Genomic DNA, 25,130 nt, shown 5'->3' on the forward strand with positions numbered 1-25,130 from the left:
TCCCAGTCTGATATCCTACTCTCCCAGTCTGATATCCCACTCTCCCAGTCTGATATCCCACTCTCCCAGTCTGATATCCAGTCTGATATCCCACTCTCCCAGTCTGATATCCCACTCTCCCAGTCTGATACCCAGTCTGATATCCCACTCTCCCAGTCTGATACCCAGTCTGATATCCCACTCTCCCAGTCTGATATCCCACTCTCCCAGTCTGATATCCCACTCTCCCAGTCTGATACCCAGTCTGATATCCCACTGTCCCAGTCTGATATCCCACTCTCCCAGTCTGATACCCAGTCTGATATCCCACTGTCCCAGTCTGATATCCCACTCTCCCAGTCTGATATCCCACTGTCCCAGTCTGATATCCCACTCTCCCAGTCTGATACCCAGTCTGATATCCCACTCTCCCAGTCTGTTACCCAGTCTGATATCCCACTGTCCCAGTCTGATATCCCACTCTCCCAGTCTGATATCCAGTCTGATATCCCACTGTCCCAGTCTGATATCCCACTCTCCCAGTCTGATACCCAGTCTGATATCCCACTCTCCCAGTCTGATATCCAGTCTGATATCCCACTCTCCCAGTCTGATTTCCAACTCTCCCAGTCTGATATCCAGTCTGATATCCCACTCTCCCAGTCTGATATCCCACTCTCCCAGTCTGATATCCAGTCTGATATCCCACTCTCCCAGTCTGATATCCCACTCTCCCAGTCTGATATCCCACTCTCCCAGTCTGATATCCCACTCTCCCAGTCTGATATCCAGTCAGATATCCCACTCTCCCAGTCTGATATCCCACTCTCCCAGACTGATATCCCACTCTCCCAGTCTGATATCCCACTCTCCCAGTCTGATATCCCACTCTCCCAGTCTGATACCCAGTCTGATATCCCACTGTCCCAGTCTGATATCCCACTGTCCCAGTCTGATATCCCATTTTCCCAGTCTGATATCCCACTCTCCCAGTCTGATATCCCACTCTCCCAGTCTGATATCCCACTCTCCCAGTCTGATATCCCACTCTCCCAGTCTGATATCCCACTCTCCCAGTCTGATACCCAGTCTGATATCCCACTCTCCCAGTCTGATATCCCACTCTCCCAGTCTGATACCCAGTCTGATATCCCACTCTCCCAGTCTGATACCCAGTCTGATATCCCACTCTCCCAGTCTGATACCCTGTCTGATATCCTATTCTCCCGGTCTGATATCCCACTCTCCCAGTCTGATACCCAGTCTGATATCCCACTCTCCCAGTCTGATACCCAGTCTGATTTCCCACTCTCCCAGTCTGATACCCAGTCTGATATCCCACTCTCCCAGTCTGATATCCCACTCTCTCAGCCTGATATCCCACTCTCCCAGTCTGATATCCCACTCTCCCAGTCTGATATCCCACTCTCCCAGTCTGATATCCCACTCTCCCAGTCTGATATCCAGTCTGATATCCCACTCTCCCAGTCTGATATCCCACTCTCCCAGTCTGATATCCCACTCTCTCAGTCTGATATCCCACTCTCCCTTTTTGATATCCCACTCTCCCAGTCTGATATCCCACTCTCCCAGTCTGATATCCCACTCTCCCAGTCTTATATCCCACTCTCTCAGTCTGATATCCCACTCTCCCAGTCTGATATCCCACTCTCCCAGTCTGATATCCCACTCTCCCAGTCTGATATCCCACTCTCCCAGTCTGATACCCAGTCTGATATCCCACTGTCCCAGTCTGATATCCCACTCTCCCAGTCTGATACCCAGTCTGATATCCCACTGTCCCAGTCTGATATCCCACTCTCCCAGTCTGATATCCCACTGTCCCAGTCTGATATCCCACTCTCCCAGTCTGATACCCTTTCTGATATCCCACTCTCCCAGTCTGATACCCAGTCTGATATCCCACTGTCCCAGTCTGATATCCCACTCTCCCAGTCTGATATCCAGTCTGATATCCCACTGTCCCAGTCTGATATCCCACTCTCCCAGTCTGATACCCAGTCTGATATCCCACTCTCCCAGTCTGATATCCAGTCTGATATCCCACTCTCCCAGTCTGATATCCCACTCTCCCAGTCTGATATCCCACTCTCCCAGTCTGATATCCCACTCTCCCAGTCTGATATCCCACTCTCCTAGTCTGATATCCCGCTCTCCCAGTCTGATATACAGTCTGATATCCCACTCTCCCAGTCTGATATCCCACTCTCCCAGTCTGATATCCCACTCTCCCAGTCTGATATCCCACTCTCCCAGTCTGATACCCAGTCTGATATCCCACTGTCCCAGTCTGATATCCCACTGTCCCAGTCTGATATCCCATTTTCCCAGTCTGATATCCCACTCTCCCAGTCTGATATCCCACTCTCCCAGTCTGATATCCCACTCTCCCAGTCTGATATCCAGTCTGATATCCCACTCTCCCAGTCTGATATCCCACTCTCCCAGTCTGATACCCAGTCTGATATCCCACTCTCCCAGTCTGATATCCCACTCTCCCAGTCTGATATCCCACTCTCCCAGTCTGATACCCTGTCTGATATCCCACTCTCCCAGTCTGATATCCCACTCTCCCAGTCTGATGTCCCTCCCCCAGAAAAAACATCCCACCCACCTAGCCCAGTGACAGTATGCTCTGTGATTCACCGGGTGTCTGCTCTCCCTCACTGCCCACCCTGAGTGTTTGCCCCTATCTCTGCTTCTCAGGTGGATCAGCAATCACAGTATATCCAAGGATACAGGATCCTGTACAGGCCGTCACTGTTGGACAGCCGGCCTGACTTGGACTGGTCAGTCTTTGAGGTGAGGTCAGCCACGGATCGCAGTGCCGTGGTTCCTAAGCTACGGAAAGGCATGGGTTATGACATCAAAGTGAGGCCATTCTTCAATGAGTTCCAGGGTGCGGACAGTGATGTGAAATACGCCAAGACCCTGGAAGAAGGTAACATGTGCAGACTGGCAAACCTTTTATCTTTTGTGACTTTGCCCAGTGACCTCAACCAGTGCTTTTACCCCATTGTGTTCGTTTTTGCTGTTCTATTCGTTGAATTCCCTTTTGGGTTTTACATGGTGGAGCCTTTAGCTCAGTGGGAGGCAGCTGAGCAGCTCTGTGGTCTGGAGAGGTAAAGCTCTAAACCCCATTCTGTGGCAGGTGAGTAGAGACCAGAACCCCCCACCCCCACCCCCACCGCTCCAACACTTTACCCTAATTCTGGGCACCACACCTAGGGAAGGTTGATATGAACTCACTTGTAGCAGCATTATACCAGGACGCGATGGGTTAAATTATGTGGAAAAGCTGCATAAGATGAGGCTTGTGTTCCCTTGAGTCTAGAAGATTGAGGTGCAATCCAATTAAGGTGTTTAAGGTGATTAAACAATTATGTAAGATTGCTCGAGAGAAATTATTCCCTCTGGTGAGAGGGGAGCCCAGAACAAGAGGGAATCTTAACCTTAAAGCCAGAACCAAGCCATTCGGGGTGATGTCAGGAAGCAGTTCATCACACTCAGGGCCTTGGAAATCCGGAACTCTCTCCCCTCAAAAAGATTTTGGGGTTGAGTGGGGTGGTGGACAATGAAAATTTCGAAGCTGGGGTTGATAGATTTTTGCTTGTTGAGGGCATAAAGAATTGCGGGACCGAATCAGGTGGATGGAGCTAAGGTCCAGATCAGCCTTGATATGATTGAATGGTCGAAGGGCTGAGTGGCCTCCTCCTCCTGTTCCTGTTACTAACTTTACTCAATCCCATTCTCATCAGATGGCCGCGTACCTACTCCAGCAGGGAGTCAGTGGAGAGTGTGCGCGGGAGTTAAAAAGTGTTTTAAAATGAGGGCTAAAATTAGGTTTGTAAAAGGGAGCTTAATTGTACAATGCACGGCAGATAACAAAGCCAGGGATTTGCCTTGACGTCTGCACGTTGTTTCTGAACGCTGACACTGGGTTTCTTTTTATCCCCTGATTGAACAGCTCCCAGTGCTCCCCCACAAAGTGTCACAGTAACGCTGAATGATGCAAATGGCACCGGCATCGTGGTTGCTTGGCAACCACCCCCTGAAGACTCTCTGAATGGTGATCTCCAGGAGTATAAGGTAAGGCCACACCTAACCGAGCATCACAATAAGATCAGAAGATCATACGAATTAGGAGCAGGGATAGACTATTCGACCCCCTCGAGCCTGCCCCACCATTCAGTAAGATCTTGGCTGATCTGACCGTATCTCAACTCCACTTTCCTGCCTGTACCCCTATAACGCTTGACCCCCTTGTCGATCAAAAACCTGTCTTATTTCAGCCTTGACTATATTCAGTGACCCTGTCTCCACTGCTCTCTGGGTAAGAGAATCCCGAAGACTAATGACCCTCGGGGAGAAGAAATTCCTCCTCGTCTCTGTCTTAACAGGAGACCCCTTATTTTTAAACTGTGCCCCTAGTTCTAGATCCCCCAGTATAGGGAGGAACAGAGTTAATGTTTTGAGTTCGTTATCAGTCTTCAAAACTAATCCTGGTTACTGACCATCCTGCCACTGGAAACAGCTTCTCCCTCTCTCCTCTTATCCATTACCCTCATAATTCTGAACACCCTCCCTTAAACATCTTCTTAACCTGGAACCCTGGCCCATCCCCACTGTCCCTAACCCCTGTCCCGGCCAAACCCCAGCCATTGGTCCTGAGGCTAACAGCCCTGCTGCCAAAAAAATAAATCCTTAACTGAACCTCATCAGAATTCACTCGGTGTGATATTTAAACAGCGAGGGGCTGAAATGAAGCAGCCACAGCGGGCAACTTCCACCCTTCCGACCTCTGAACCGCTCGAGCGTCCCCGAATTTAATCCCTCCACCGCTCGTGGCCGTCCCTTCAGCTGCCCAGGACTTTGGCCCTGGAGTTCCCTCCCTAAACCTCTACCCCCCCCTCCCCCACCACTCTCTCTCTCTCTCTCTCTCTCTCTCCTCTTTTCAGAAGCTCATTAAAATCCAACCTCAGATCCAGTTGCCGCGAAACGGCATTTTGCAGGTGGGGACCGAATTGGTGCCTTTCCCCAGCAGCTTGTTTTAACACAGGCGGACTCTGTGAAGCAGGTAGCTCACCTGTTAAAATACTCACCGCAGAAAGCTCGCGAGATGGTGGTTGGTGCTTAGCGACGCTGCTCCGAGGCTTGTGCCTTGACTCAGCCCGTCTCGCCGCTGCTCGGTCCATCCTGTCCTGTCCTGTCCTGTCCTGCCCTGCGAACCTAGGCTCCCTCGCCTTGGGCTTGTGAACAGATCGAAAGTTGTGGAGTTGGCTGGGTTGTCAGTGGAGGTCTGGCCCCACCTGCTGGAGGCGGCTGCAGTTGCAGCTCTTCACTGACGGACCTTCTTGTCCCTGATCCTGTACCTACCTCAGCACCACCAACCTCTGCAGATCTTGGACTCGAATTTCTGAGTTGGCGACTGGATAAACGTTGGCAACAAGATGATTGCGTTGCCGCTGTTTAAATATCACATCGAGTGAATTCTGATGAGATAAAAACAAAAAAACTGCGGACGCTGGAAATCCAAAACAACAACAGAATTACCTGGAAAAACTCAGCAGGTCTGGCAGCATCGGCGGAGAAGAAAAGAGTGGACGTTTCGAGTCCTCTTGACCCTTCGACAGAACTTGAGTTCGAGTCCAAGAAAGAGTTGAAATATAAGCTGGTTTAAGGTGTGTGGGGTGGGGGTGGGGGGAGGGGGGGGTGCGGAGAGAGAGAGAGAGAGAGAGATCATTCTGATGAGGTTCAGTTAAGCATTTTTTTTGGCAGCAGGGCTGTTAGCCTCAGGACCAATGGCCGGGACAGGGATTAGGGACAGTGGGGATGGGCCAAGGTTGCAGGTTAGGAAGATGTTTAATGGAGGTGTCCAGAATCATGAGGGTAATTGATAAGGGTAGAGAGGGAGAAACTGTTTCCAGTGGCAGGATGGTCAGGGACCAGGGTTAGTTCTGAAGATTTATATTGAACCCGAAACATTAGCTGTTTCTCCCTCCACAGATGCTGCCAGACCGGCTGCAATTTTCCAGCATTTTTTGTTTTTACTTGAAGATTTTCAGCATCCGCAGTATTTTCCTTTTATGTCAGGATCCAGAGGAGAGAGGTTTAAGATAATTGGCAAAAGAACGAGAGGTGAAATAAGGATTTGAAATGAATGGTTTAATAGAATGGTGGATACAGATCCAATAGTAACCTTCAGAAACAAATTTGATATCGACATAAAGAGGATATGATTGCAAGGCTATGGGGAAAGAGCAGGGCGGTGGGACTCTTTCAAAGAGCTGGCATACAAATGATGGGCTGAATGGCACTCTCCTCCACTGCATGTTTCATTAATCCTGTAATTCCTGCTCTTGGACCCTAGCCTGGAACTAAAATCTGTGGGCCGGGCATGGCTGAGATATTTAAACCCCTTTCACGACATTCCCTTTTTGGATTGGTAGCTGGTCAGAGGGTCAGTACTGAGGGAGTGCTGCAGTGTCAGAGGATCAGTACTGAGGGAGTGCTGCACTGTCAGAGCGTCAGAACTGAGGGAGTCCTGCATTATCAGAGGGTCAGTATTTAAGGAGTGCTGCACTGTCAGAGCGTCAGAACTGAGGGAGTCCTGCACTGTCAGAGGGTCAGTATTGAGGGAGTGCTGCACTGTCAGAGCGTCAGAACTGAGGGAGTCCTGCACTGTCAGAGGGTCAGTATTGAGGGAGTGCTGCACTGTCAGAGCGTCAGAATTGAGGGAGTCCTGCACTGTCAGAGGGTCAGTACTGAGGGAGGGCTGCACTGTCAGAGGGTCAGTATTGAGGGAGTGCTGCACTGTCAGAGGGTCAATATTGAGGGAGTGCTGCACCGTCAGGAGGTCAGTACTGAGGGAGTGCTGCACTGTCAGAGGGTCAGTACTGAGGGAGTGTTGCACTGTCAGAGGGTCAGTACTGAGGGAGTGCTACACTGTCAGAGAGTCAGTACTGAGGGAGTGCTACACTGTCAGAGGGTCAGTACTGAGGAACTGCAGCACTGACAGAGAGTCAGTATGGAGAGGGTGCCGTTTTGTCAGAGGGTCCATACTGTGGGAGTGTGACACCATCGGAGGGGCAGTACTGGGAGAGTGCTGCACTGTCAGAGGGCAAGTTCTGAGGGAGTGCTGCACTGTCAGAGGGTCAGTACTGAGGGAGTGCTACACTGTCAGAGCGTCAGTACTGAGGGAGTGCTGCGCTGTCAGAGGGTCAGTAATGAGGGAGTGCTGCACTGTCAGAGGGTCAGTACTGAGGGAGTGCTGCACTGTCAGAGGATCAGTACAGAGGGAGTGCTGCACTGTCAGAGGGTCAGTACTGAGGGAATGCTGCACTGTCAGAGGGTTAGAACTGAGAGAGTGCTGCACTGTCAGAGGGTTAGAACTGAGAGAGTGCCCCACTGTCAGAGGGTTAGAGCTGAGAAAGTGCCGTCCTGTCAGAGAGGCAGTACTGAGAGAGTGCTGCACTGTCAGAGGGTCAGTACTGAGGGAGTGCTGCACTGTCAGAAGGTCAGAACTGAGAGAGTGCTGCACTGTCAGAGGGTCAGTTCTGAGGGAGTGCTGCTCTGTCAGAGAGTCAGTATTGAAGGAGTGCTGCATTGTTGGAGGGTCAGTGCTGAGGAAGTGCTGCTCTGTCAGATGGACAGTGCTGAGGAAGTGCTGCTCTGTCAGAGGGTCAGTCCTGAGGTAGCGCTGCACTGTCCGAGGGTCAGAACTGAGGGAGTGCTGCACTGCCAGAGGGTCAGTACTGAGGGTGTGCTGCACTGGCAGAGGGTCAGTACTGCTGCACTGACAGAGGGTCAGTACTGAGGGAGTGCTGCACTGTCAGAGGGTCAGTACTGAGGGAGTGCTGCACTGCCAGCGGGTCAGTACTGAGGGGGCGCTGCACTGTCAGAGGGGCAGTATTGAGGGAGTGCTGCATTGTCAGAGGGTCAGTGCTGAAGGAGTATTGCATAGTCAGAGGGTCAGCACTGAGGGTTTGCTGTCTGTCAGAGGGTCAGTATTGAAGGAGTGCTGCACTGTTGGAGGGTCAGTGCTGAGGGAATGCTGCACTGTCAGAGGGTCAGAAATGAGGGAGTGCTGCACTGTCAGATTGTCAGTACTGAGGGAGTGCTTCACTGCCAGAGGGTCAGTACTGAGGGAGTGCTGCACTGTCAAAGGGTCAGAAATGAGGGAGTGCTGCACTGTCAGAGGATGAGTACTGAGGGAGTGCTGCACTGTCAGAGGGTGAGTACTGAGGGAGTGCTGCACCGACAAAGGGTCAATACTGACGGAGTGCTGCACTGTCAGAGGGTCGGTATGGAGAGGGTGCCACATTGTCAGAGTGCCAGTATTGTGGGAATGTGACACTGTCGGAGGGGCAGTACTGAGGGAATGCTGCACTGTCAGAGGGTCAGTACTGTGGGAGTGCTGCACTGTCAGAGGGTCAGTACTGAGGGAGTGCTGCACCGTCAGGAGGTCAGTACTGAGGGAGTGCTGCACCGTCAGGAGGTCAGTACTGAGGGAGTGCTGCACAGTCAGAGGGTCAGTACTGAGGGAGTGCTACACTGTCAGAGAGTCAGTACTGAGGGAGTGCTGCACTGTCAGAGGGTCAGTACTGAGGGAGTGCTGCACAGTCAGAGGGTCAGTACTGAAGGAGTGCTACACTGTCAGAGAGTCAGTACTGAGGGAGTGCTACACTGTCAGAGAGTCAGTACTGAGGGAGTGCTGCACTGTCAGAGGGTCAGTACTGAGGAACTGCAGCACTGACAGAGAGTCAGTATGGAGAGGGTGCCGCATTGTCAGAGGGTCCATACTGTGGGAGTGTGACACCATCGGAGGGGCAGTACTGGGGGAGTGCTGCACTGTCAGAGGGTCAATACTGAGGGAGTGCTGCACTGCCAGAGGGTCAGTACTGAGGGAGTGCTGCACTGTCAGAGGGTCAGGACTGAGGGAGTGCTGCACTGTCAGAGGGTCAGTACTGAGGGAGTGCTGCACTGTCAGAGGGTCAGTACTGAGGGAGTGCTGCACTGTCAGAGGGTCAGGACTGAGGGAGTGCTGCACTGCCAGAGGGGCAGTACTGAGGGAGTGTTGCGCTCTCTGAGGGGCAGTACTAAGGGAGTGCTGCACTGTCAGAGGGTCTATATTGAGGGAGTATTGCACTGTCAGAGGGCAAGTTCTGAGGGAGTGCTGCATCGTCAGAGGGTCAGTACTGAGGGAGTGCTACACTGTCAGAGCGTCAGTACTGAGGGAGTGCTGCACTGTCAGAGCGTCAGTACTGAGGGAGTGCTGCACTGTCAGAGGGTCAGTACTGAGGGAGACCTGCACTGTCAGAGGGTCAGTAATGAGGGAGTGCTGCACTGTCAGAGGGTCAGTACTGAGGGAGTGCTGCACTGTCAGAGGATCAGTACTGAGGGAGTGCTGCACTGTCAGAGGGTTAGAACTGAGAGAGTGCCGTCCTGTCAGAGAGGCAGTACTGAGAGAGTGCTGCACTGTCAGAGGGTCAGTACTGAGGGAGTGCTGCACTGTCAGAAGGTCAGAACTGAGAGAGTGCTGCACTGTCAGAGGGTCAGTACTGAGGGAGCGCTGCACTGTCAGAGGGTCAGTTCTGAGGGAGTGCTGCTCTGTCAGAGGGTCAGTATTGAAGGAGTGCTGCATTGTTGGAGGGTCAATGCTGAGGGAGTGCTGCTCTGTCAGATGGTCAGTGCTGAGGAAGTGCTGCTCTGTCAGAGGGTCAGTCCTGAGGTAGCGCTGCACTGTCCGAGGGTCAGAACTGAGGGAGTGCTGCACTGTCAGAGGGTCAGTACTGAGGGAGTGCTGCACTGTCAGAGGGTCAGTACTGAGGGAGTGCTGCACTGCCAGCGGGTCAGTACTGAGGGGGCGCTGCACTGTCAGAGGGTCAATACTGAGGGGGCGCTGCACTGTCAGAGGGACAGTATTGAGGGAGTGCTGCACTGTCAGAGGGTCAGTGCTGAAGGAGTATTGCACAGTCAGAGGGTCAGCACTGAGGGTTTGCTGTCTGTCAGAGGGTCAGTATTGAAGGAGTGCTGCACTGTTGGAGGGTCAGTGCTGAGGGAATGCTGCACTGTCAGAGGGTCAGAAATGAGGGAGTGCTGCACTCTCAGATTGTCAGTACTGAGGGAGTGCTTCACTGCCAGAGGGTCAGTACTGAGGGAGTGCTGCACTGTCAAAGGGTCAGAAATGAGGGAGTGCTGCACTGTCAGAGGATGAGTACTGAGGGAGTGCTGCACTGTCAGAGGGTGAGTACTGAGGGAATGCTGCACCGACAAAGGGTTAATACTGACGGAGTGCTGCACTGTCAGAGGGTCGGTATGGAGAGGGTGCCACATTGTCAGAGTGCCAGTATTGTGGGAATGTGACACTGTCGGAGGGGCAGTACTGAGGGAATGCTGCACTGTCAGAGGGTCAGTACTGTGGGAGTGCTGCACTGTCAGAGGGTCAGTACTGAGGGAGTGCTGCACCGTCAGGAGGTCAGTACTGAGGGAGTGCTGCACCGTCAGGAGGTCAGTACTGAGGGAGTGCTGCACAGTCAGAGGGTCAGTACTGAGGGAGTGCTACACTGTCAGAGAGTCAGTACTGAGGGAGTGCTGCACTGTCAGAGGGTCAGTACTGAGGGAGTGCTGCACAGTCAGAGGGTCAGTACTGAAGGAGTGCTACACTGTCAGAGAGTCAGTACTGAGGGAGTGCTACACTGTCAGAGAGTCAGTACTGAGGGAGTGCTGCACTGTCAGAGGGTCAGTACTGAGGAACTGCAGCACTGACAGAGAGTCAGTATGGAGAGGGTGCCGCATTGTCAGAGGGTCCATACTGTGGGAGTGTGACACCATCGGAGGGGCAGTACTGGGGGAGTGCTGCACTGTCAGAGGGTCAATACTGAGGGAGTGCTGCACTGCCAGAGGGTCAGTACTGAGGGAGTGCTGCACTGTCAGAGGGTCAGGACTGAGGGAGTGCTGCACTGTCAGAGGGTCAGTACTGAGGGAGTGCTGCACTGTCAGAGGGTCAGTACTGAGGGAGTGCTGCACTGTCAGAGGGTCAGGACTGAGGGAGTGCTGCACTGCCAGAGGGGCAGTACTGAGGGAGTGTTGCGCTCTCTGAGGGGCAGTACTAAGGGAGTGCTGCACTGTCAGAGGGTCTATATTGAGGGAGTATTGCACTGTCAGAGGGCAAGTTCTGAGGGAGTGCTGCATCGTCAGAGGGTCAGTACTGAGGGAGTGCTACACTGTCAGAGCGTCAGTACTGAGGGAGTGCTGCACTGTCAGAGCGTCAGTACTGAGGGAGTGCTGCACTGTCAGAGGGTCAGTACTGAGGGAGACCTGCACTGTCAGAGGGTCAGTAATGAGGGAGTGCTGCACTGTCAGAGGGTCAGTACTGAGGGAGTGCTGCACTGTCAGAGGATCAGTACTGAGGGAGTGCTGCACTGTCAGAGGGTTAGAACTGAGAGAGTGCCGTCCTGTCAGAGAGGCAGTACTGAGAGAGTGCTGCACTGTCAGAGGGTCAGTACTGAGGGAGTGCTGCACTGTCAGAAGGTCAGAACTGAGAGAGTGCTGCACTGTCAGAGGGTCAGTACTGAGGGAGCGCTGCACTGTCAGAGGGTCAGTTCTGAGGGAGTGCTGCTCTGTCAGAGGGTCAGTATTGAAGGAGTGCTGCATTGTTGGAGGGTCAGTGCTGAGGGAGTGCTGCTCTGTCAGATGGTCAGTGCTGAGGAAGTGCTGCTCTGTCAGAGGGTCAGTCCTGAGGTAGCGCTGCACTGTCCGAGGGTCAGTGCTGAGGGAGTGCTGCACTGTCAGAGGGTCAGTACTGAGGGAGTGCTGCACTGTCAGAGGGTCAGTACTGAGGGAGTGCTGCACTGCCAGCGGGTCAGTACTGAGGGGGCGCTGCACTGTCAGAGGGTCAATACTGAGGGGGCGCTGCACTGTCAGAGGGACAGTATTGAGGGAGTGCTGCACTGTCAGAGGGTCAGTGCTGAAGGAGTATTGCACAGTCAGAGGGTCAGCACTGAGGGTTTGCTGTCTGTCAGAGGGTCAGTATTGAAGGAGTGCTGCACTGTCAGAGGGTGAGTACTGAGGGAGTGCTACACTGTCAGAGAGTCAGTACTGACGGAGTGCTGCACTGTCAGAGGGTGGGTATGGAGAGGGTGCCACATTGTCAGAGTGCCAGTATTGTGGGAATGTGACACTGTCGGAGGGGCAGTACTGAGGGAATGCTGCACTGTCAGAGGGTCAGTACTGAGGGAGTGCCGCACTGTCAGAGGGTCAGTAATGAGGGAGTGCAGTGCTGACAGAGGGTCAGTATTGAGGGAGTGCTGCACCGTCAGGAGGTCAGTACTGAGGGAGTGCTCAACTGTCAGAGAGTCAGTACTGAGGGAGTGCTACACTGTCAGAGAGTCAGTACTGAGGGAGTGCTACACTGTCAGAGAGTCAGTACTGAGGGAGTGGTACACTGTCAGAGAGTCAGTACTGAGGGAGTGTTGCACTGTCAGAGGGTCAGTACTGAGGGAGTGCTACACTGTCAGAGAGTCAGTACTGAGGGAGTGCTACACTGTCAGAGGGTCAGTACTGAGGAACTGCAGCACTGACAGAGAGTCAGTATGGAGAGGGTGCCGCATTGTCAGAGGGTCCATACTGTGGGAGTGTGACACCATCGGAGGGGCAGTACTGGGGGAGTGCTGCACTGTCAGAGGGTCAATACTGAGGGAGTGCTGCACTGTCAGAGGGGCAGTACTGAGGGAGTCTTGCGCTCTCTGAGGGGCAGTACTAAGGGAGTGCTGCACTGTCAGAGTGTCTATATTGAGGGAGTATTGCACTGTCAGAGTGCAAGTTCTGAGGGAGTGCTGCATCGTCAGAGGGTCAGTACTGAGGGAGTGCTACACTGTCAGAGCGTCAGTACTGAGGGAGTGCTGCACTGTCAGAGCGTCAGTACTGAGGGAGTGCTGCACTGTCAGAGGGTCAGTACTGAGGGAGTCCTGCACTGTCAGAGGGTCAGTAATGAGGGAGTGCTGCACTGTCAGAGGGTCAGTACTGAGGGAGTGCTGCACTGTCAGAGGATCAGTACTGAGGGAGTGCTGCACTGTCAGAGGGTTAGAACTGAGAGAGTGCCGTCCTGTCAGAGAGGCAGTACTGAGAGAGTGCTGCACTGTCAGTGGGTCAGTACTGAGGGAGTGCTGCACTGTCAGAAGGTCAGAACTGAGAGAGTGCTGCACTGTCAGAGGGTCAGTACTGAGTGAGCGCTGCACTGTCAGAGGGTCAGTTCTGAGGGAGTGCTGCTCTGTCAGAGGGTCAGTATTGAAGGAGTGCTGCATTGTTGGAGGGTCAGTGCTGAGGGAGTGCTGCTCTGTCAGATGGTCAGTGCTGAGGAAGTGCTGCTCTGTCAGAGGGTCAGTCCTGAGGTAGCGCTGCACTGTCCGAGGGTCAGAACTGAGGGAGTGCTGCACTGCCAGAGGGTCAGTACTGAGGGAGTGCTGCACTGTCAGAGGGTCAGTACTGAGGGAGTGCTGCACTGCCAGCGGGTCAGTACTGAGGGGGCGCTGCACTATCAGAGGGTCAGTACTGAGGGGGCGCTGCACTGTCAGAGGGGCAGTATTGAGGGAGTGCTGCACTGTCAGAGGGTCAGTGCTGAAGGAGTATTGCACAGTCAGAGGGTCAGCACTGAGGGTTTGCTGTCTGTCAGAGGGTCAGTATTGAAGGAGTGCTGCACTGTTGGAGGGTCAGTGCTGAGGGAATGCTGCCCTGTCAGAGGGTCAGAAATGAGGGTGTGCTGCACTGTCAGATTGTCAGTACTGAGGGAGTGCTTCACTGCCAGAGGGTCAGTACTGAGGGAGTGCTGCACTGTCAAAGGGTCAGAAATGAGGGAGTGCTGCACTGTCAGAGGGTGAGTACTCAGGGAGTGCTGCACTGTCAGAGGGTGAGTACTGAGGGAGTGCTTCACTGTCAGAGAGTCAGTACTGAGGGAGTGCTACACTGTCAGAGAGTCAGTACTGAGGGAGTGCTGCACTGCCAGGGGGTCAGTACTGAGGGAGTGCTGCACTGTCAGAGGGTGAGTACTGAGGGAGTGCTACACTGTCAGAGAGTCAGTACTGACGGAGTGCTGCACTGTCAGAGGGTCGGTATGGAGAGGGTGCCACATTGTCAGAGTGCCAGTATTGTGGGAATGTGACACTGTCGGAGGGGCAGTACTGAGGGAATGCTGCACTGTCAGAGGGTCAGTACTGAGGGAGTGCCGCACTGTCAGAGGGTCAGTAATGAGGGAGTGCAGTGCTGACAGAGGGTCAGTATTGAGGGAGTGCTGCACTGACAGAGGGTCAGTATTGAGGGAGTGCTGCACCGTCAGGAGGTCAGTACTGAGGGAGTGCTGCACAGTCAGAGGGTGAGTACTGAGGGATTGCTACACTGTCAGAGAGTCAGTACTGAGGGAGTGCTGCACTGTCAGAGGGTCAGTACTGAGGGAGTGCTGCACAGTCAGAGGTTCAGTACTGAAGGAGTGCTACACTGTCAGAGATTCAGTACTGAGGGAGTGCTACACTGTCAGAGAGTCAGTACTGAGGGAGTGTTACACTGTCAGAGAGTCAGTACTGAGGGAGTGTTGCACTGTCAGAGGCTCAGTACTGAGGGAGTGCTACACTGTCAGAGAGTTAGTACTGAGGGAGTGCTACACTGTCAGAGGGTCAGTACTGAGGAACTGCAGCACTGACAGAGAGTCAGTATGGAGAGGGTGCCGCATTGTCAGAGGGTCCATACTGTGGGAGTGTGACACCATCGGAGGGGCAGTGCTGGGGGAGTGCTGCACTGTCAGAGGGTCAGTTCTGAGGGAGTGCTGCTCTGTCAGAGGGTCAGTATTGAAGGAGTGCTGCATTGTTGGAGGGTCAGTGCTGAGGGAGTGCTGCTCTGTCAGATGGTCAGTGCTCAGGAAGTGCTGCTCTGTCAGAGGGTCAGTCCTGAGGTAGCGCTGCACTGTCCGAGGGTCAGAACTGAGGGAGTGCTGCACTGCCAGAGGGTCAGTACTGAGGGTGTGCTGCACTGGCAGAGGGTCAGTACTGAGGGAGTGCGGCACTGTCAGAGGGTCAGTACTGAGGGAGTGCTGCACTGTCAGAGGGTCAGTACTGAGGGAGTGCTGCACTGCCAGCGGGTCAGTACTGAGGGGGCGCTGCACTGTCAGAGGGGCAGTATTGAGGGAGTGCTGCACTGTCAGAGGGTAAGTGCTGAAGGAGTATTGCACAGTCAGAGGGTCAGCACTGAGGGTTTGCTGTCTGTCAGAGGGTCAGTATTGAAGGAGTGCTGCACTGTTGGAGGGTCAGTGCTGAGAGAATGCTGCACTGTCAGAGGGTCAGAAATGAGGGAGTGCTGCACTGTCAGAGGGTCAGTACTGAGGGATTGCTGCACTGTCAGAGGGTCAGAACTGAGGGAGTGCTGCACTGTCAAAGGGTCAGTACTGAGGGAGTGCTGCAATGTCAGAGGATGAGTACTGAGGGAGTGCTGCACCGACAAAGGGTCAATACTGACGGAGTGCTGCACTGTCAGAGGGTCGGTATGGAGAGGGTGCCACATTGTCAGAGTGCCAGTATTGTGGGAATGTGACACTGTCGGAGGGGCAGTACTGAGGGAATGCTGCACTGTCAGAGGGTCAGTACTGAGGGAGTGCCGCACTGTCAGAGGGTCAGTAATGAGGGAGTGCAGTGCTGTCAGAGGGTCAGTATTGAGGGAGTGCTGCACTGTCAGAGGGTCAATATTGAGGGAGTGCTGCACCGTCAGGAGGTCAGTACTGAGGGAGTGCTGCACAGTCAGAGGGTCAGTACTGAGGGAGTGCTACACTGTCAGAGAGTCAGTACTGAGGGAGTGCTGCACTGTCAGAGGGTCAGTACTGAGGAACTGTAGCACTGACAGAGAGTCAGTATGGAGAGGGTGCCGCATTGTCAGAGGGTCCATACTGTGGGAGTGTGACACCATCGGAGGGGCAGTACTGGGGGAGTGCTGCACTGTCAGGGGGTCAATACTGAGGGAGTGCTGCACTGCCAGAGGGTCAGTACTGAGGGAGTGCTGCACTGTCAGAGGGTCAGGACTGAGGGAGTGCTGCACTGCCAGAGGGGCAGTACTAAGGGAGTGTTGCGCTCTCTGAGGGGCAGTACTAAGGGAGTGCTGCACTGTCAGAGGGTCTATATTGAGGGAGTATTGCACTGTCAGAGGGCAAGTTCTGAGGGAGTGCTGCATCGTCAGAGGGTCAGTACTGAGGGAGTGCTACACTGTCAGAGCGTCAGTACTGAGGGAGTGCTGCGCTGTCAGAGGGTCAGTACTGAGGGAGTGCTGCACTGTCAGAGGGCAAGTTCTGAGGGAGTGCTGCATCGTCAGAGGGTCAGTACTGAGGGAGTGCTACACTGTCAGAGCGTCAGTTCTGAGGGATTGCTGCTCTGTCAGAGGGTCAGTATTGAAGGAGTGCTGCATTGTTGGAGGGTCAGTGCTGAGGGAGTGCTGCACTGTCAGAGGGTCAGTATTGAGGGAGTGCTGCACTGTCAGAGGGTCAGTACTGAGGGTTTGCCGCACTGTCAGAGGGTCAGTACTGAGGGAGCGCTGCACTGTCAGAGGGTCAGTTCTGAGGGAGTGCAGCTCTGTCAGAGGGTCAGTAATGAGGGAGTGCTGCACCGACAAAGGGTCAATACTGACGGAGTGCTGCACTGTCAGATTGTCAGTACTGAGGGAGTGCTTCACTGCCAGACGGTCAGTACTGAGGGAGGGCTGCACTGTCAGAGGGTCAGGACTGAGGGAGTGCTGCACTGTTGGAGGGTCAGTACTGAGGGAGTGCTGCGCTGTCAGAGGGTCAGTACTGAGGGTTTGCCGCACTGTCAGAGGGTGAGTACTGAGGGAGTGCTGCACCGACAAAGGGTCAATACTGACGGGAGTGCTGCACTGTCAGATTGTCAGTACTGAGGGAGTGCTTCACTGCCAGAGGGTCAGTACTGAGGGTTTGCCGCACTGTCAGAGGGTCAGTAATGAGGGACTGCAGTGCTGTTGGAGGGTCAGTACTGAGGGAGTGCTGCACTGTCAGAGGGTCAGAACTGAGGGAGTGCTGCACTGTCAGAGGGTCAGTACTGAGGGAGTGCTGCATTGTCAGGGGGGCAGTAGTGAGGGAGTGCTGCACTGTCAGGGGGCCGGTACTGAGGGATTGCCGCACTGTCAGGGGGGCAGTAGTGAGGGAGTGCTGCACTGTCAGGGGGCCAGTAGTGAGGGAGCGCTGCACTGTCAGGGGGCCTGTACTGAGGGAGTGCCGCACTGTCAGGGGGGCAGTAGTGAGAGAGTGCTGCACTGTCAGGGGGGCAGTAGTGAGGGAGTGCTGCACTGTCAGGGGGGCAGTACTGAGGGAGTGCTGCACTGTCAGGGGGCAGTAGTGAGGGAGTGCTGCACTGTCAGGGGGGCAGTAGTGAGGGAGTGCTGCACTGTCAGGGGGGCAGTAGTGAGGGAGTGCTGCACTGTCAGGGGGGCAGTACTGAGGAAGTGCTGCACTGTCAGGGGGGCAGTAGTGAGGGAGTGCTGCACTGTCAGGGGGGCAGTAGTGAGGGAGTGCTGCACTGTCAGGGGGGCAGTAGTGAGGGAGTGCTGCACTGTCAGGGGGGCAGTAGTGAGGGAGTGCTGCACTGTCAGGGGGGCAGTATTGAAGGATTGCTGCATTGTTGGAGGGTCAGTGCTGAGGGAGTGCTGCTCTGTCAGATGGTCAGTGCTGAGGAAGTGCTGCTCTGTCAGAGGGTCAGTCCTGAGGTAGCGCTGCACTGCCAGAGGGTCAGTACTGAGGGTGTGCTGCACTGGCAGAGGGTCAGTACTGAGGGAGTTCTGCACTGACAGAGGGTCAGTACTGAGGGAGTGCTGCACTGTCAGAGGGTCAGTACTGAGGGAGTGCTGCACTGCCAGCGGGTCAGTACTGAGGGGGCGCTGCACTGTCAGAGGGGCAGTATTGAGCGAGTGCTGCACTGTCAGAGGGTCAGTACTGAGGGAGCGCTGCACTGTCAGAGGGTCAGTTCTGAGGGAGTGCTGCTCTGTCAGAGGGTCAGTATTGAAGGAGTGCTGCATTGTTGGAGGGTCAGTGCTGAGGGAGTGCTGCACTGTCAGAGGGTCAGTACTGAGGGTTTGCCGCACTGTCAGAGGGTCAGTACTGAGGGAGTGCTGCACTGTCAGAGGGTAAGAACTGAGAGAGTGCTGCACTGTCAGAGGGTCAATACTGAGGGAGTGCTGCACTGTCAGAGGGTCAGTACTGAGGGAGTGCTGCACTGCCAGCGGGTCAGTACTGAGGGGGCGCTGCACTGTCAGAGGGGCAGTATTGAGCGAGTGCTGCACTGTCAGAGGGTCAGTACTGAGGGAGCGCTGCACTGTCAGAGGGTCAGTTCTGAGGGAGTGCTGCTCTGTCAGAGGGTCAGTATTGAAGGAGTGCTGCATTGTTGGAGGGTCAGTGCTGAGGGAGTGCTGCACTGTCAGAGGGTCAGTACTGAGGGTTTGCCGCACTGTCAGAGGGTCAGTACTGAGGGAGTGCTGCACTGTCAGAGGGTAAGAACTGAGAGAGTGCTGCACTGTCAGAGGGTCAATACTGAGGGAGTGCTGCACTGTCAGAGGGTCAGTACTGAGGGAGTGCTGCACTGCCAGCGGGTCAGTACTGAGGGGGCGCTGCACTGTCAGAGGGGCAGTATTGAGCGAGTGCTGCACTGTCAGAGGGTCAGTGCTGAAGGAGTATTGCACAGTCAGAGGATCAGCACTGAGGGTTTGCTGTCTGTCAGAGGGTCAGTATTGAAGGAGTGCTGCACTGTTGGAGGGTCAGTATTGAAGGAGTGCTGCACTGTCAGAGGGTGAGTACTGAGGGAGTGCTGCACCGACAAAGGGTCAATACTGACGGAGTGCTGCACTGTCAGAGGGTCGGTATGGAGACGGTGCCACATTGTCAGAGTGCCAGTATTGTGGGAATGTGAAACTGTCGGAGGGGCAGTACTGAAGGAATGCTGCACTGTCAGAGGGTCAGTACTGAGGGAGTGTCGCACAGTCAGAGGGTCAGTAATGAGGGAGTGCAGTGCTGTCAGAGGGTCAGTATTGAGGGAGTGCTGCACTGTCAGAGGGTCAATATTGAGGGAGTGCTGCACCGTCAGGAGGTCAGTACTGAGAGAGTGCTGCACAGTCAGAGGGTCAGTACTGAGGGAGTGCTACACTGTCAGACAGTCAGTACTGAGGGAGTGCTGCACTGTCAGAGGGTCAGTACTGAGGAACTGCAGCACTGACAGAGGGTCATTATGGAGAGGGTGCCGCATTGTCAGAGGGTACATACTGTGGGAGTGTGACACCATCGGAGGGGCAGTACTGGGGGAGTGCTGCACTGCCAGAGGGGCAGTACTAAGGGAGTGCTGCACTTTCAGAGGGTCTATATTGAGGGAGTATTTCATTGTCAGAGGGCAAGTTCTGAGGGAGTGCTGCATCGTCAGAGGGTCAGTACTGAGGGAGTGCAACACTGTCAGAGCGTCAGTACTGAGGGAGTGCTGCGCTGTCAGAGGGTCAGTACTGAGGGAGTGCTGCACTGTCAGAGGGTCAGTACTGAGGGAGTGCTGCACTGTCAGAAGGTCAGAACTGAGAGAGTGCTGCACTGTCAGAGGGTCAGTACTGAGGGAGCGCTGCACTGTCAGAGGGTCAGTTCTGAGGGAGTGCTGCTCTGTCAGAGGGTCAGTATTGAAGGAGTGCTGCATTGTTGGAGGGTCAGTGCTGAGGGAGTGCTGCACTGTCAGAGGGTCAGTACTGAGGGTTTGCCGCACTGTCAGAGGGTCAGTACTGAGGGAGTGCTGCACTGTCAGAGGGTAAGAACTGAGAGAGTGCTGCACTGTCAGAGGGTCAGTACTGAGGGAGTGCTGCACTGTCAGAGGGTCAGTACTGAGGGAGTGCTGCACTGCCAGCGGGTCAGTACTGAGGGGGCGCTGCACTGTCAGAGGGGCAGTATTGAGCGAGTGCTGCACTGTCAGAGGGTCAGTGCTGAAGGAGTATTGCACAGTCAGAGGATCAGCACTGAGGGTTTGCTGTCTGTCAGAGGGTCAGTATTGAAGGAGTGCTGCACTGTTGGAGGGTCAGTGCTGACGGAATGCTGCACTGTCAGAGGGTCAGAAATGAGGGAGTGCTGCACTGTCAAAGGGTCAGTACTGAGGGAGTGCTGCACTGTCAGAGGGTGAGTACTGAGGGAGTGCTGCACCGACAAAGGGTCAATACTGACGGAGTGCTGCACTGTCAGAGGGTCGGTATGGAGACGGTGCCACATTGTCAGAGTGCCAGTATTGTGGGAATGTGAAACTGTCGGAGGGGCAGTACTGAGGGAATGCTGCACTGTCAGAGGGTCAGTACTGAGGGAGTGCCGCACTGTCAGAGGGTCAGTAATGAGGGAGTGCAGTGCTGTCAGAGGGTCAGTATTGAGGGAGTGCTGCACTGTCAGAGGGTCAATATTGAGGGAGTGCTGCACCGTCAGGAGGTCAGTACTGAGGGAGTGCTGCACAGTCAGAGGGTCAGTACTGAGGGAGTGCTGCACTGCCAGAGGGTCAGTACTAAGGGAGTGCTGCACTTTCAGAGGGTCTATATTGAGGGAGTATTTCATTGTCAGAGGGCAAGTTCTGAGAGAGTGCTGCATCGTCAGAGGGTCAGTACTGAGGGAGTGCAACACTGTCAGAGCGTCAGTACTGAGGGAGTGCTGCGCTGTCAGAGGGTCAGTACTGAGGGAGTGCTGCACTGTCAGAGGGTCAGTACTGAGGGAGCGCTGCACTGTCAGAGGGTCAGTTCTGAGGGAGTGCTGCTCTGTCAGAGGGTCAGTATTGAAGGAGTGCTGCATTGTTGGAGGGTCAGTGCTGAGGGAGTGCTGCACTGTCAGAGGGTCAGTACTGAGGGTTTGCCGCACTGTCAGAGGGTCAGTACTGAGGGAGTGCTGCACTGTCAGAGGGTAAGAACTGAGAGAGTGCTGCATTGTTGGAGGGTCAGTACTGAGGGTTTGCCACACTGTCAGAGGGTCAGTAATGAGGGAGTGCTGCACCGACAAAGGGTCAATACTGACGGAGTGCTGCACTGTCAGATTGTCAGTACTGAGGGAGTGCTTCACTGCCAGAGGTTCAGTACTGAGGGAGGGCTGCACTGTCAGAGGGTCAGGACTGAGGGAGTGCTGCACTGTTGGAGGGTCAGTACTGAGGGAGTGCTGCGCTGTCAGAGGGTCAGTACTGAGGGTTTGCCGCACTGTCAGAGGGTCAGTACTGAGGGAGTGCTGCACTGTCAGAAGGTCAGAACTGAGAGAGTGCTGCACTGTCAGAGGGTCAGTACTGAGGGTGCGCTGCACTGTCAGAGGGTCAGTTCTGAGGGAGTGCTGCACTGTCAGAGGGTCAGTACTGAGGGTTTGCCGCACTGTCAGAGGGTGAGTACTGAGGGAGTGCTGCACCGACAAAGGGTCAATACTGACGGAGTGCTGCACTGTCAGATTGTCAGTACTGAGGGAGTGCTTCACTGCCAGAGGGTCAGTACTGAGGGAGGGCTGCACTGTCAGAGGGTCAGTTCTGAGGGAGTGCTGCTCTGTCAGAGGGTCAGTATTGAAGGAGTGCTGCATTGTTGGAGGGTCAGTACTGAGGGAATGCTGCACTGTCAGAGGGTCAGTACTGAGGGAGTGCCGCACTGTCAGAGGGTCAGTAATGAGGGAGTGCAGTGCTGTCAGAGGGTCAGTATTGAGGGAGTGCTGCACTGTCAGAGGGTCAATATTGAGGGAGTGCTGCACCGTCAGGAGGTCAGTACTGAGGGAGTGCTGCACAGTCAGAGGGTCAGTACTGAGGGAGTGCTACACTGTCAGAGAGTCAGTACTGAGGGAGTGCTGCACTGTCAGAGGGTCAGTACTGAGGAACTGCAGCACTGACAGAGGGTCAGTATGGAGAGGGTGCCGCATTGTCAGAGGGTCCATACTGTGGGAGTGTGACACCATCGGAGGGGCAGTACTGGGGGAGTGCTGCACTGTCAGAGGGTCAATACTGAGGTAGTGCTGCACTGCCAGAGGGTCAGTACTGAGGGAGTGCTGCACTGTCAGAGGGTCAGGACTGAGGGAGTGCTGCACTGCCAGAGGGGCAGTACTAAGGGAGTGCTACACTGTCAGAGGGTCTATATTGAGGGAGTATTGCATTGTCAGAGGGCAAGTTCTGAGGGAGTGCTGCATCGTCAGAGGGTCAGTACTGAGGGAGTGCAACACTGTCAGAGCGTCAGTACTGAGGGAGTGCTGCGCTGTCAGAGGGTCAGTACTGAGGGAGTGCTGCACTGTCAGAGGGTCAGTACTGAGGGAGTGCTGCACTGTCAGAAGGTCAGAACTGAGAGAGTGCTGCACTGTCAGAGGGTCAGTACTGAGGGAGCGCTGCACTGTCAGAGGGTCAGTTCTGAGGGAGTGCTGCTCTGTCAGAGGGTCAATATTGAAGGAGTGCTGCATTGTTGGAGGGTCAGTGCTGAGGGAGTGCTGCACTGTCAGAGGGTCAGTACTGAGGAACTGCAGCACTGACAGAGGGTCAGTATGGAGAGGGTGCCGCATTGTCAGAGGGTCCATACTGTGGGAGTGTGACACCATCGGAGGGGCAGTACTGGGGGAGTGCTGCACTGTCAGAGGGTCAATACTGAGGTAGTGCTGCACTGCCAGAGGGTCAGTACTGAGGGAGTGCTGCACTGTCAGAGGGTCAGGACTGAGGGAGTGCTGCACTGCCAGAGGGGCAGTACTAAGGGAGTGCTGCACTGTCAGAGGGTCTATATTGAGGGAGTATTGCATTGTCAGAGGGCAAGTTCTGAGGGAGTGCTGCATCGTCAGAGGGTCAGTACTGAGGGAGTGCAACACTGTCAGAGCGTCAGTACTGAGGGAGTGCTGCGCTGTCAGAGGGTCAGTACTGAGGGAGTGCTGCACTGTCAGAGGGTCAGTACTGAGGGAGTGCTGCACTGTCAGAAGGTCAGAACTGAGAGAGTGCTGCACTGTCAGAGGGTCAGTACTGAGGGAGCGCTGCACTGTCAGAGGGTCAGTTCTGAGGGAGTGCTGCTCTGTCAGAGGGTCAGTATTGAAGGAGTGCTGCATTGTTGGAGGGTCAGTGCTGAGGGAGTGCTGCACTGTCAGAGGGTCAGTACTGAGGGTTTGCCGCACTGTCAGAGGGTCAGTACTGAGGGAGTGCTGCACTGTCAGAAGGTCAGAACTGAGAGAGTGCTGCACTGTCAGAGGGTCAGTACTGAGGGAGCGCTGCACTGTCAGAGGGTCAGTTCTGAGGGAGTGCTGCACTGCCAGCGGGTCAGTACTGAGGGGGCGCTGCACTGTCAGAGGGGCAGTATTGAGCGAGTGCTGCACTGACAGAGGGTCAGTGCTGAAGGAGTATTGCACAGTCAGAGGATCAGCACTGAGGGTTTGCTGTCTGTCAGAGGGTCAGTATTGAAGGAGTGCTGCACTGTTGGAGGGTCAGTGCTGACGGAATGCTGCACTGTCAGAGGGTCAGAAATGAGGGAGTGCTGCACTGTCAAAAGGTCAGTACTGAGGGAGTGCTGCACTGTCAGAGGGTGAGTACTGAGGGAGTGCTGCACCGACAAAGGGTCAATACTGATGGAGTGCTGCACTGTCAGAGGGTCGGTATGGAGACGGTGCCACATTGTCAGAGTGCCAGTATTGTGGGAATGTGAAACTGTCGGAGGGGCAGTACTGAGGGAATGCTGCACTGTCAGAGGGTCAGTACTGAGGGAGTGCCGCACTGTCAGAGGGTCAGTATTGAGGGAGTGCTGCACTGTCAGAGGGTCAATATTGAGGGAGTGCTGCACCGTCAGGAGGTCAGTACTGAGGGAGTGCTGCACAGTCAGAGGGTCAGTACTGAGGGAGTGCTGCACTGCCAGAGGGTCAGTACTAAGGGAGTGCTGCACTTTCAGAGGGTCTATATTGAGGGAGTATTTCATTGTCAGAGGGCAAGTTCTGAGAGAGTGCTGCATCGTCAGAGGGTCAGTACTGAGGGAGTGCAACACTGTCAGAGCGTCAGTACTGAGGGAGTGCTGCGCTGTCAGAGGGTCAGTACTGAGGGAGTGCTGCACTGTCAGAGGGTCAGTACTGAGGGAGCGCTGCACTGTCAGAGGGTCAGTTCTGAGGGAGTGCTGCTCTGTCAGAGGGTCAGTATTGAAGGAGTGCTGCATTGTTGGAGGGTCAGTGCTGAGGGAGTGCTGCACTGTCAGAGGGTCAGTACTGAGGGTTTGCCGCACTGTCAGAGGGTCAGTACTGAGGGAGTGCTGCACTGTCAGAGGGTAAGAACTGAGAGAGTGCTGCATTGTTGGAGGGTCAGTACTGAGGGTTTGCCACACTGTCAGAGGGTCAGTAATGAGGGAGTGCTGCACCGACAAAGGGTCAATACTGACGGAGTGCTGCACTGTCAGATTGTCAGTACTGAGGGAGTGCTTCACTGCCAGAGGTTCAGTACTGAGGGAGGGCTGCACTGTCAGAGGGTCAGGACTGAGGTAGTGCTGCACTGTTGGAGGGTCAGTACTGAGGGAGTGCTGCGCTGTCAGAGGGTCAGTACTGAGGGTTTGCCGCACTGTCAGAGGGTCAGTACTGAGGGAGTGCTGCACTGTCAGAAGGTCAGAACTGAGAGAGTGCTGCACTGTCAGAGGGTCAGTACTGAGGGTGCGCTGCACTGTCAGAGGGTCAGTTCTGAGGGAGTGCTGCACTGTCAGAGGGTCAGTACTGAGGGTTTGCCGCACTGTCAGAGGGTGAGTACTGAGGGAGTGCTGCACCGACAAAGGGTCAATACTGACGGAGTGCTGCACTGTCAGATTGTCAGTACTGAGGGAGTGCTTCACTGCCAGAGGGTCAGTACTGAGGGAGGGCTGCACTGTCAGAGGGTCAGTTCTGAGGGAGTGCTGCTCTGTCAGAGGGTCAGTATTGAAGGAGTGCTGCATTGTTGGAGGGTCAGTACTGAGGGAATGCTGCACTGTCAGAGGGTCAGTACTGAGGGAGTGCCGCACTGTCAGAGGGTCAGTAATGAGGGAGTGCAGTGCTGTCAGAGGGTCAGTATTGAGGGAGTGCTGCACTGTCAGAGGGTCAATATTGAGGGAGTGCTGCACCGTCAGGAGGTCAGTACTGAGGGAGTGCTGCACAGTCAGAGGGTCAGTAC

General features: G+C 54.7%; 1 protein-coding gene across 4 annotated transcripts in view; it reads left to right on the forward strand.

Moving 5' to 3' along the window:
• Window positions 1-25,130, forward strand: part of robo1 (roundabout, axon guidance receptor, homolog 1 (Drosophila)) — a 439,384-nt gene that overhangs the window by 340,897 nt on the left and 73,357 nt on the right. For all 4 annotated transcript variants that reach the window (XM_041211417.1, XM_041211420.1, XM_041211419.1 and 1 more), the window contains 2 exons: window positions 2,707-2,941; window positions 3,968-4,089. In XM_041211417.1, coding sequence (XP_041067351.1) covers window positions 2,707-2,941; window positions 3,968-4,089 — 357 coding nt within the window. The remainder of the gene's footprint in view (window positions 1-2,706; window positions 2,942-3,967; window positions 4,090-25,130) is intronic.

The sequence above is a fragment of the Carcharodon carcharias genome, chromosome 18, assembly GCF_017639515.1.
Source record: "Carcharodon carcharias isolate sCarCar2 chromosome 18, sCarCar2.pri, whole genome shotgun sequence".
Taxonomy (NCBI): Eukaryota; Metazoa; Chordata; class Chondrichthyes; order Lamniformes; family Lamnidae; genus Carcharodon; species Carcharodon carcharias.